The sequence below is a fragment of the Sardina pilchardus genome, chromosome 2 (assembly GCF_963854185.1).
Source record: "Sardina pilchardus chromosome 2, fSarPil1.1, whole genome shotgun sequence".
Lineage (NCBI taxonomy): Eukaryota > Metazoa > Chordata > Actinopteri > Clupeiformes > Clupeidae > Sardina > Sardina pilchardus.
This window is the reverse complement of record NC_084995.1, coordinates 42021880-42033533: the sequence shown is the minus strand read 5'-3', so window position 1 is coordinate 42033533 and position 11654 is coordinate 42021880. Positions and strand designations below refer to the sequence as shown.

At 48.3% G+C, this 11654-nt stretch overlaps 1 protein-coding gene across 1 annotated transcript; it reads left to right on the top strand.

Moving 5' to 3' along the window:
- The first annotated feature begins 387 nt into the window (after positions 1–387).
- si:dkey-37g12.1 (atrial natriuretic peptide receptor 2) lies at positions 388–11266 on the top strand. The gene is made up of 13 exons (XM_062552782.1): positions 388–477; positions 1470–1574; positions 1715–1786; positions 2072–2237; positions 3398–3550; positions 3776–3950; positions 6489–6632; positions 7458–7581; positions 9245–9313; positions 9530–9704; positions 9852–9950; positions 10304–10395; positions 10943–11266. The coding sequence occupies exons 1-13, from the start codon at positions 388–390 to the stop codon at positions 10988–10990; spliced, it is 1512 nt and encodes a 503-aa protein (XP_062408766.1). The 3' UTR covers positions 10991–11266.
- Positions 11267–11654: the final 388 nt, after the last annotated feature.

The following is an 11654-nucleotide window of genomic DNA, read 5'->3' as shown; positions in this document are numbered from 1 at the left end:
AAGAGAGAGGGCAAAGCAAGGACACAGTGTACACTCATTTATTCATGAGACCAGGGCAGAACACAATGTGATATTGGAAGATCTAAAGGTATGTGCTGTTATCTGAGTCGTTATCTGTTATCTGAGTTATCTTGAGTCGTGGATCTGTCTGAGGTTTCTTCCTATATGTATCTCCAATTCTAGGGAGTTTTTCCTTGCCCCTGTTACTCATGGGCTCTCTTTGAATGTCTAACACTCTGTAAAGCGCCATGAGACGTGTAATGTTTTGGCGCTCTATAAGTGAAATTAAATTGAAATTGAAATTGAATTGAAATCTCTTTTATGCATTATGCCTTTCTTTTGCAAGGTTCCTTACTTTCTTTTCTTTTCTTTTGCAAGGTTCCTTACATGAGGAGCAGAGCCATGCAGGCGTCTGTGGAGTCCATCATTGGCCACGTGCAGGACCACAGCTCCTCTCACAGGCCTGCTGTCTACAAAGTGAGCTCAGTACACCACCTGGCCCTTTGGACACACACACTTGCTCCTGTGGAAACAGCCATTCATTTCAATGAGATCGAATAGGTGTCTGTTCTGCCGCATTTCAGCTGAGTCTGTTATGTAATTGCTTAAGAGCTCGCGAGGTGTGATGTCTTGTGGATGCGGGTATTGGAGATGTCTCATCTCTGGCAGTGTGTCTGACGTGCACGTGTGTGTGTGTGTGTGTGTGTGTGTCCCTCAGGAGAATGTGTGTGCGATGCGTCTGCTCCACGTGAGGAGTGTGAGTCTGAGCAGTGAGCTGCAGACAGAGCTCAGACAGGTGGGATATGGGGACACCCTAAACAACACATCCCACACAACACACCCCACACAACACACACACACACCCCACACAACACATCGCTCCCATGTGTCTCTCACCTCATCCTTGTTATTGGCACTAAGGCCAGGGATCTACTTGCTTTTAACTACTGTACGTGTACACGTGCACAGACACACCATGACAGCCACACATATCCTGTGTTCAATTCGTGACGGTGAGAAGCAATATTCACATGACCTATGGAGGTGATAGTATAGGTGCAGTATGTGACCGTACATGAGCACGCCAGACGCCAGAGATTTATTTACGACTCTAGGTCAGAATAACACTTGGAGTCATCCAGTAACATATGGAGTACCCGCATAGCACTTGGACAAGGTAACGTTCACAACACAGCTAGCTATGGACATGAATGTGCACTAATGTGCAAAATTATTGTCAAAAGAGCAAGTATATCCCCAGCCTAGTGTCACAGTATGTTCTGTCAGTGAAGTATCCTCTCTGAACTGCTATTTTGTGTGTGTGTGTGTGTGTGTGTGTGTGTGTGTGTGTGTGTGTGTGTGTGTGTGTGTGTGTGTGTGTGTGTTTGTGTGTGTGTGTGTGTGTGTGTGTGTGTGCGCGCGCGTGTGTTTGTGTGTGTGTGTGTGTGCGCGCGTGTGTGTGTGTGCAGTGTAGGGATTTAACGCACCGAAACATCTGCAGTTTCATCGGGGCCTGTCTAGAGGCTCCCCAGCCCTTCCTCCTGACTGAGTACTGTCCCAAAGGAAGTCTGCAGGTACTGTAGGAGCCCTCACTTATTCAGTCGTTCAGTTGACCGATGCTCTTCTCTTAAATCCCGTCCTCCTCACAGGCTTGCATGGTTTTATGTACTCAACTCAACTGATGGTTGTTTTTGTGCTGTGTTTCATCTCCCAGGACATTTTAAAGAGCGAGTCAATCAAGCTGGACTGGAGTTTTAAGTACTCCCTCCTGCTGGATATCGTGAAGGTATATCGCCCTCAAACATTCGCTCATTCACCCCGATTCGCCCCTTACTTTTATGGAAGTGGGGAGAGACAAGCTGTCGTGAATTGCAGTTTGTTTTGGAATGACTCACTGCTTGGTTAGTGGCCGCATGCCTCTGTGTTTGCAGACGGCCTTAGAGCAGCCTGTGATTGTGTTCTCTCTCTCTCTCTCTCTCTCTCTCTCTCAGGGGATGGACTACCTGCACTGCAGCCTGTGATTGTGTTCTCTCTCTCTCTCTCTCTCTCTCTCTCTCTCTCTCTCTCTCAGGGGATGGACTACCTGCACTGCAGCCCGCTGCGCTCCCATGGTCACCTGACCTCCAGGAACTGTGTGGTGGACAGCCGCTTCGTGCTGAAGGTGACGGACTTTGGCCTCAGCCCCCTGAGACGAGTGGCCTCCACCATTCCCCCCGACAGCCCTGCGTACCACCAGGGTAAGAGCCCTCACAGACCACCTCACTTTACACCTAACCTCACAGACCACCTCACTTTACCTCTCTAGAACCTCACAGACCACCTCACTTTACACCTCTAGAACCTCACAGACCACCTCACTTTACACCTCTAGAACCTCACAGACCACCTCACTTTACCTCTCTAGAACCTCACAGACCACCTCACTTTACCTCTCTAGAACCTCACAGACCACCTCACTTTACACCTCTAGAACCTCACAGGCCACCTCACTTTACCTCTCTAGAACCTCACAGGCCACCTCACTTTACACCTCTAGAACCTCATAGACCGCCTCACTTTACACCTCTAGAACCTCACAGACCACCTCACCTCTAGAACCTCATAGACCACCTCACTTTACACCTCTAGAACCTCACAGGCCACCTCACCTCTAGAACCTCATAGACCACCTCACTTTACACCTCTAGAACCTCACAGACCACCTCACTTTACACCTCTAGAACCTCACAGACCACCTCACTTTACCTCTCTAGAACCTCACAGACCACCTCACTTTACCTCTCTAGAACCTCACAGACGACCTTACTTTACACCTCTAGAACCTCACAGACCACCTCACTTTACATCTCTCGGGCACGTGACGTGACTGGTAGTGCCAGTGAACACTGCATGCCCAGACTACTCCAGGTTCTGGTAGTGACAGTGAACACTGCATGCCCAGACTACTCCAGGTTCTGGTAGTGACAGTGAACACTGCATGCCTAGACTACACCAGGTTCTGGTGGTGACAGTGAACACTGCATGCCTAGACTACACCAGGTTCTGGCAGTGCCAGTGAACACTGCATGCCTAGAGTAGGTTCCAGGTTCTGGAACCCCTCAAGCCTTTTTAAAAATTCAAGTGACTGTATGCTGTACACATATCTGTTGATAAGTGCAGTTAAAGAACAGTATGGCTGTAGGTTAGGCGTGATTGTCCTCTATCCCCAGCCCTGCTGTACAGGGCTCCAGCGCTGCTGTACACATATCTGTAGATAAGTACAGTTAAAGAACAGTATGGCTGTACAATAGGTTATGCGTGATTGTCCTCTCCCCAGCGCTGCTGTACACATATCTGTAGATAAGTGCAGTTAAAGAACAGTATGGCTGTAGGTTATGCGTGATTGTCCTCTCCCCAGCCCTGCTGTACAGGGCCCCAGAGCTGCTGAGGCAGACCATGCCTGCTAACGGCACCCAGAAGGGAGACGTCTACAGCTTCAGCATCATCATCCAGGAAGTCGTGTACCGCCGTGGGCCCTTCTACATACCAAACACCAGTCTCAAGCCCATAGGTACACACACACACACACAACCACACACACACACACACACACAACCACACACACACATACACACACACACACACACACACATAGTAGTGATATAGCCCATGCATGTGAACAGCCCAGGTTATGATTACAGTAATGGTGTTTAATGCCCCGTTCTCCATCAGTGTTTATCAGTGTGTGTGTGTGTGTGTGTGTGTGTGTGTGTGTGTGTGGCTCTGTCTCTCTCAGACATCGTGAGGAGGGTGCGGGCGGAGTGCAGGAGCCCGTTGAGACCGCACATAGACCCGGCCGAGTGCCCCGAGGAGATGGACGCCCTCATCAGGAGCTGCTGGACAGAGAGGCCTGCTGACCGGCCCGAGTTCTCCTCCCTCAGAGTCACCATCAAGAAGCTCAGCCCAACCGGGTCAGTACCAGCCCAACTGGGTCAGTACCATACCAGCCCAACTGGGTCAGTACCATACCAGCCCAACTGGGTCAGTACCATACCAGCCCAACCGGGTCAGTACCATACCAGCCCAACTGGGTCAGTACCATACCAGCCCAACTGGGTCAGTACCATACCAGTACTCAACTGGGTCAGTACCATACCAGCCCAACTGGGTCAGTACCAAACCAGCCCAACCGGGTCAGTACCATACCAGTACTCATCTGGGTCAGTACCATACCAGTACTCAACTGAGTCAGTACCATACCAGCCCAACTGGGTCAGTACCATACCAGTACTCAACTGGGTCAGTACCATACCAGCCCAACTGGGTCAGTACCATACCAGTACTCAACTGGGTCAGAACCATACCAGCCCAACCGGGTCAGTACCATACCAGCCCAACTGGGTCAGTACCATACCAGCCCAACTGGGTCAGTACCAAACCAGTACTCAACCGGTTTGAAAAGGCAGACAAATCCAAATCCAGCCCAACTAGTTACAGGAAAGGTGTTTAGTTACCATTCTGTGGTGTAACCATCTAATGCTGGTAGTAATGTCACTTCCAGAAGAATAAACCAGATGCTGAATCTGCTGGCCTTCACATAAAAAGACTTGGCTTTGGATGCAGACTTCACTGCATATTCCTTTATACATATTTGATAGAGGCATTTTGGATTAAAAACCAGTACAGCCTAGACTGTGAGATGCAAAATACTATCAAAAGAGACAGCAGATTATTTCAGCTTAACCATTATTTGATTGTCTCAGAGATTCAATTGCCGAGCCTTGTTTTTATTTAGCTTACATCAATCATGTGTCTGTGGGAGAATATTAATGGCCTATTATTATTTGAGTTTACTGGAGACAGATAACACGGTCTTACTCCAGGGAGAGAGAGAGTGAGCAAGAGAGCGAGAGAAAGAGAAAGAGAGAGAGAGAGAGAAAAAAAGAAAGAGACAGAGAGAGATGGTAAGGGTATGCGTGGGTGCATGTTTGTGTGTTTACCTCACACATTCCTGTGTGCACCACCTTGCCACCTCCTGTGATGGCGGCCCAGAGCGCCGGCGCCTGACTCCTCCCCGAGTGGCACGCTGCAAGCATCTGATTGGTGGATACCTGCTCCTGAGTGGCAGGTGACAGACTTGAGTGGAGACGCGCAGCCGAGAGGCCATCAGGCTCATTAATAACACTTAGTGATGACAGCCCCTAATCAGCTGCACAAACACGGCGGCGTGGTGGCCGGGGCTCGGGGGACGCTTGACACGCTGCGCGGCGCTGAGACTCGTCCCCCGAGAGAGGAGCTGTCAGCCTGCCGCAGCACCCACATTAATCCCTCTGGGGGAGTCGGCACCACACACACACTCATGAGAGCAGAGACTGAGGAACACACACACACACACACACACACACACACACACACACATGAGAGCAGAAAATGAGGAACACACCACACACACTCATGAGAGCAGAGAATGAGGAACACACCACACACACACACACACACTGATGAGAGCAGAGAATGAGGAACACACCACACACACACACACACATGAGAGCAGAGAATGAGGAAGACTGACAGCAGATGAAAGAGAGGAAGAGGAGGTGGCAGGAAGGGATGACACAGTGGCAGGAGAAGAAAGGGAGAGGAGGATGATGAGAGGATGACGGAGGAGGACAGGAGAGGGCGGGGGAAGGAAGGAGCCCGTCCTGTAAATGACTACTAATCCATGATGCTCTTCATCTTGCTCTGCTCCTCTGGGTACCTCTGGTCACGTGTCCCAGTCAACTGGACATCAGTGTTATACGCTGAGTGTCCATGACACAGCACCTCCTCACTACTGCATGCTCATATGGATAGAGTAGATGTATTAAAGGGACACCAAGCAGTTTGGGAAACAGTTTCTTTTCTCGTTTTTCACTCGCAGGTTTCTCTGCAGAGCTCCCCCTACTGCTTCAGTGTAGATATTTTACAACACTCCTCAATCCGTCAGTCTGCCGTTTCCTCTGTCCCTGTTCCTACGACAACAGTTTACTCACTTTATGCTTCTTTTCACTGGCTCTGCCATGACGAATATCTAGGAAACTCCATCGCTACCTTGTTCTAGCCGGTGCCTGGCGTGTGTGTGTGTAGTGCAGTAAAGCAATGTGTTACATCACAAGCATGATCGCTATGCTGCGAGACTCTCTGTCTTTGAGTCCAGTGGCCCGCTGGCCCCTAGTTGCACGGGCGGTTATTCCACTCACAGGCACTAGGGAGAAGTGAGACGGCCACCATTCAGCCGAAGAAAGACATATAGCCATTCCAAAGCTGTTCAGTTGAGGCTCATTAAGCCAAACGACTGCATAGCTCCACTTGAGTGGTTTGGCTCATAAAGCCGCGCAGCGGAAACCCATTTATTCTTTGACAAATAAGCGTTCTAGTTGTCTCTTCATCAGGCCAGACTGACTTCCCCCTCGCTGAAACACTGCTAGAGTCATCGAGTTGCGTTCACCAACTGTGTGTGTTTGCTCCAGGGGCAGTGAGCACATCATGGATGACCTGCTGTCCCGTCTGGAGCAGTATGCGTGTAACCTGGAGGAGGTGGTGAGCGAGCGCACGGCACAGCTCCTGGAGGAGAAGAGGCGGGCTGAGGGCCTCCTCACGCAGATGTTGCCACGGTAACGCATTAGCTGCGCACCCGCCACTGTCGTCTGCCATGTAGATGAGCTGCTCGCCTCTCTGCTCTCCCTTCCCTCTTCTCCTCTCCTCTCCTCTCTACAGCTCCTCTTATTCACTCCATCTCCTGTCCTCTCTACAGCCCCTATTGTTCACTCCCTCTTCTCCTCTCCTCTCCCCTCTTGTTCACTCCCTCTTCTCCTCTTCTCTCCTCTCCCCTCTTGTTCACTCCCTCTTCTCCTCTCCTCTCTTCTCCCCTCTTATTCACTCCCTCTTCTCCTCTCCTCTCCTCTCCCCTCTTGTTCACTCCCTCTTTTCCTCTCCTCTCCTCTCCCCTCTTGTTCACTCCCTCTTTTCCTCTCCTCTCCTCTCCCCTCTTGTTCACTCCCTCTTTTCCTCTCCTCTCCTCTCCTCTCCCCTCTTCTCCCCTCTTATTCACTCCATCTTCTCCTCTCTTCTCTACAGCTCCTCTTGCTCACTCCCTCTTCTCCTCTCCTAATAGTGCAGTATGTCTTTGTGTTAACTTTCTCTATTGTTCCCATAGTCCTCTCCCTACCTGTATACAAATGCATACTGGCACTCCAACAAGACTGTACTGTAAATAAGTACGGAAATACACATATAAGTCATTCTTCTATGAAACATTTGTATACATGAGTTCCCCTGGTATGCGTTGATGTTGGTATATGTTGCAAAAGATTTCATGGTGCCTTTGTCCAGGGAGCAAACCTTTTTTTACACGGCAGGCATACAGTATGCACATTAAAGAACTTGGAGAAGTTTATTTTTGTGTCTCTAAAACAAGTGTTTTGATTCTGCATGTTTAGGTCTGTTGCCGTACAGCTGATCACTGAAAAGACGGTGCGGGCTGAGACGTATGACTGCGTCACTATTTACTTCAGCGACATAGAGGGTTTCACCGCCATGTCTGCTTCTCTTACCCCCATGCAGGTGAGGCACATATCCAGCTACTGAGTTCAGACATGCACACTTAACCAGCTACTGAGGTCAGACATGGACACTTACCCAGCTACTGAGTTCAGACATGCACACTTAACCAGCTACTGAGTTCAGACATGCACACTTAACCAGCTACTGAGTTCAGACATGCACACTTAACCAGCTACTGAGTTCAGACATGGACACTTACCCAGCTACTGAGGTCAGACATGCACACTTACCCAGCTACTGAGTTCAGACATGCACACTTAACCAGCTACTGAGGTCAGACATGGACACATACTGTACCCAGCTACTGAGGTCAGACATGCACACTTACCCAGCTACTGAGGTCAGACATGCACACTTAACCAGCTACTGAGTTCAGACATGCACACTTAACCAGCTACTGAGGTCAGACATGGACACTTACCCAGTTCCTAAGCTCAGACATGCACACATACTGTACCCAGCAACTGAGGTCAGACATGGACACATACTGTACCCAGCTACTGAGGTCAGACATGGACACTTACCCAGCTACTGAGTTCAGACATGCACACATACTGTACCCAGCTACTGAGTTCAGACATGCACACTTAACCAGCTACTGAGGTCAGACATGCACACTTAACCAGCTACTGAGTTCAGACATGAACACATACTGTACCCAGCTACTGAGGTCAGACATGCACACTTAACCAGCTACTGAGTTCAGACATGGACACTTACCCAGCTACTGTGGCTGTGGTGCTCAGACATGGAGAGATGGGACATGTGAGATAGAGAGAATGCGGAAAAAGACAGCATGGCACAAACAAGCACTCTTTGGTAGCTGCACACACTGTTGTGAATCGCACATACTCAGTCAGTTGGAATGGAATGGAATGTATTGTGCATGTAGCATGTACTGTACCGTGGTAACTTGTGTTCACTCCTATGTCTATCCGGAGCCCCACCCCTTTTCAATATAGGAGCACCCCTATTGGAAGAGAGTTTGTTGTGAACTGTGGTTGTTGTTTTGCTGTCATGGCAACAGGTATGTGTTGTCGTATGACTAACAACACTGAACCTGATCCTATGGCCGTGAATGGATCAATACGTCAAAGGGTAGAGTGGTAGGTGGGCAGATTTATGGAGCTGGAAAGTGACAAAGAAAGAAGTGATATATTTGGACAGGCTCTAAATTAAGTTTGGACGTTTTTTAAATGCCTTTCATCGTTTATCACCTAGAGCTGTGGGCGAAGTGTGTGGCATTGCTGAGCAGGGCTCAGTGTGGTGGGCTGAGCCTGCTCCTGGCTCCTGTGCTGGGGTGCAGCCACTGTGGCGTGAGGGCCGCTCAGCCCTGTGTGTCAGGAACAAGCTTCTGTGTGTCAGGTGTGCATAGCTCAGAGGCGTGACTGGGGAGCCCAGTGGAAATAATGCATCGGCACACGTTTATTTTGGGGCTGGAGTGGACACACAGCTGTGGCGCATTGGAAAAATATTGTCTACTTAAAGTTGATGAGTCTCTCTCTCTGTGTGTGTGTGTGTGTGTGTGTGCGTGTGTCTGTGTGTGTGTGTGTGTGTGTCTGTGTGTGTGTGTGTGTGTGTGTGTGTGTGTGTGTATGTGTGTGTGTGTGTGTGTGTGTGTGTGTGTGTGTGTGTGTGTTTGTTTGTCTATTTTGTTTTCCAGGTGGTGAATGTACTGAATGATTTATATACTTATTTTGACAACATCATTGACAACCATGATGTTTACAAGGTAAAGGAACTCCGGCCTCAGACATTCAGTGATCATTATGAACAAAACGCTACAGTATGTGACACTTATGGCATCTACAGTGGGCTGTTATATCATCTAAAGCACACATAAAAGGCACGCTGGAGAATATAAAACACTGTAATTGACACTTTGCACATAACTGAATAGGTCTTATTGTGATAGTCTCATTCACACTCCCCTCTGCTTCACCCATAGGTGGAGACCATTGGCGACGCCTACATGGTGGTGTCTGGTCTTCCTATCAGGAATGGAGATGAGCACGCTAAAGAGATAGCCAGCATGTCGTTAGCCATAGTGCAGGCCATGGCCCGCTACCAGAGTCCCCACGTGCCGGGCCAACAGATGAAGGTCCGCATCGGACTGCACTCAGGTACCGGTGCCTCGGACTACAGTGGCCCTTCTGTAATCACGCGTATTGTTGCGCTCACAATAAAAACAGATGAAGACGCACTCATAGAGTGATTGCTGCTCAAGGCAATCTTCATGTTATTCACACTAGTCCCTCACTGTGCTTCAGGTCCCTGTGTAGCAGGTGTGGTGGGTCTGAAGATGCCGCGCTATTGCCTATTCGGAGACACAGTGAACACTGCGTCCAGGATGGAGTCACACGGCCTGCGTAAGCTCATTGGCAAACTGTCTCAGCTGGTTTATCTCCATTTCATTGATATGAAGGGATTCGTTTGAATGAGTAAACGCACACCTTGTGAGGTCCTCACGGCGGTAAAGGTTAACTATAAACAGAAGTGTCGTGGCACACTCGGAACTTAAAGATTTTTTATTCCAACGTTTCGGCTTACGCCTGACCCTGATGAAGGTGTAAGCCGAAACGTTGGAATAAAAAATCTTTAAGTTGCCACGACACTTCTGTTTATAATTGATATGAAGGGATCATCAGCAGAGTATAATCGCATGGTTGGAAATGACTAAGTTGAGTGTGTCTTCTAGTTCTCCTTCATCTCTCCCCTCTAGCGCTGAAGATCCACATCAGCGGCTCCACTAAGGCTCTCTTGGACACGTTCGGGACGTTCCACTGTGAGCTGAGAGGAGACGTCCTCATGAAGGTACCGTGCTGTCTGTGCTGTCTGTGCTCCAGTCCAGTCCAGCCATGCTGCTCACCCATGTATAGTGGCAGTTATTACATGTGAAGGTCACCGATGTGAAGCGTGGAAACCCCTCTGAAAGTGCCCAGTGTCCAGTATGTCCAGTTAATAGTTTACTGACAGGTACATGCTCATGGATATGTGTTTACACATGCTGTAAGAACAGTGCTGCATAATTATAACTAGGATAAGATTAGAAGTGGATCCATGGCTTGGGCTGGTACTTTGTAATAATAGGTGTTCACATGAGAGTTACATAGTAGTGAAAGGATATTTCCCATTCAGTTAATGTTTTCCTCATCTCTGCAATAACGGCACATAGCTCGGCCATTTATTTCATGATAGAATTAAACATTTTGTATTCAATGGGTATTTATAGTGAATGAAGCACAGCTGGTGTAGACATATAAATAGCATCCATTTTGAGTCTCTTTACTGACAGTCTCTTATTGAAAGCAATTCCAGAGTTTCTCCACAGCGCTCATTTCTTCATTCGGTTCCATTACAGGGAAAAGGGCTCGTGAGGACATTCTGGCTTTTGGGAGAGGACCAGTAAAAATGTTTTTCCAGCGTAATTTCATTTTCTATCCATCGAAAGCAATGGCCCGTTTTTTCCAGGGACACAATGTCTTGTAGAGCAACTTCATTAGTTATCTCTCTATTGGGTTTGCTGCACAGTGCCATGGTCCAGTGCATGTTGTGCTAGATTGAAGTGATTCGGAGCTGTTCTGAAAATTACACAATCTTTCTACTCTCTTTCACTTTAAGATTACTGTGCACCTGATTGCATAAAAATCTAATTACGGTTCACCTTGAAATTATCAATTTCTGTTTCGTGCTCATTAAAGACATGAAGGAGTAGAAATCTTTGTCAGACCTCCGTGTGCTCATAAACTCACACAGAAGATGGGAATGGAAAGTGTCAAGTAGAACATTATAATCAATAATGAATAGACTGCTCGGATTTGTGTTGGTCTCATTAGTTCATTATCATCACAGAACGCTGGAGACTAGTCTATCTGCACTATGCATTACACTGTCTATCTGCACTAAACTGTGTATCTGCACTATGCATCACACTGTCTATCTGCACTAAACTGTGTATCTGCACTATGCATCAAACTGTCTATCTGCACTAAACTGTCTATATGCACTATGCATCACACTGTCTATCTGCACTATGCATCACACTGTCTATCTGCACTAAACTGTTTATCTGC

Excerpts from the sequence above, each read along its gene's own strand:
- si:dkey-37g12.1 (XM_062552782.1), top strand. The coding sequence starts at position 388 with ATGAGGAGCAGAGCCATGCAGGCGTCTGTGGAGTCCATCATTGGCCAC. Across the intron at positions 1,575-1,714 it reads GTCCCAAAGGAAGTCTGCAG|GACATTTTAAAGAGCGAGTC; the intron begins GTACTGTAGGAG and ends TTCATCTCCCAG. Across the intron at positions 10,396-10,942 it reads GAGGAGACGTCCTCATGAAG|GGAAAAGGGCTCGTGAGGAC; the intron begins GTACCGTGCTGT and ends GTTCCATTACAG.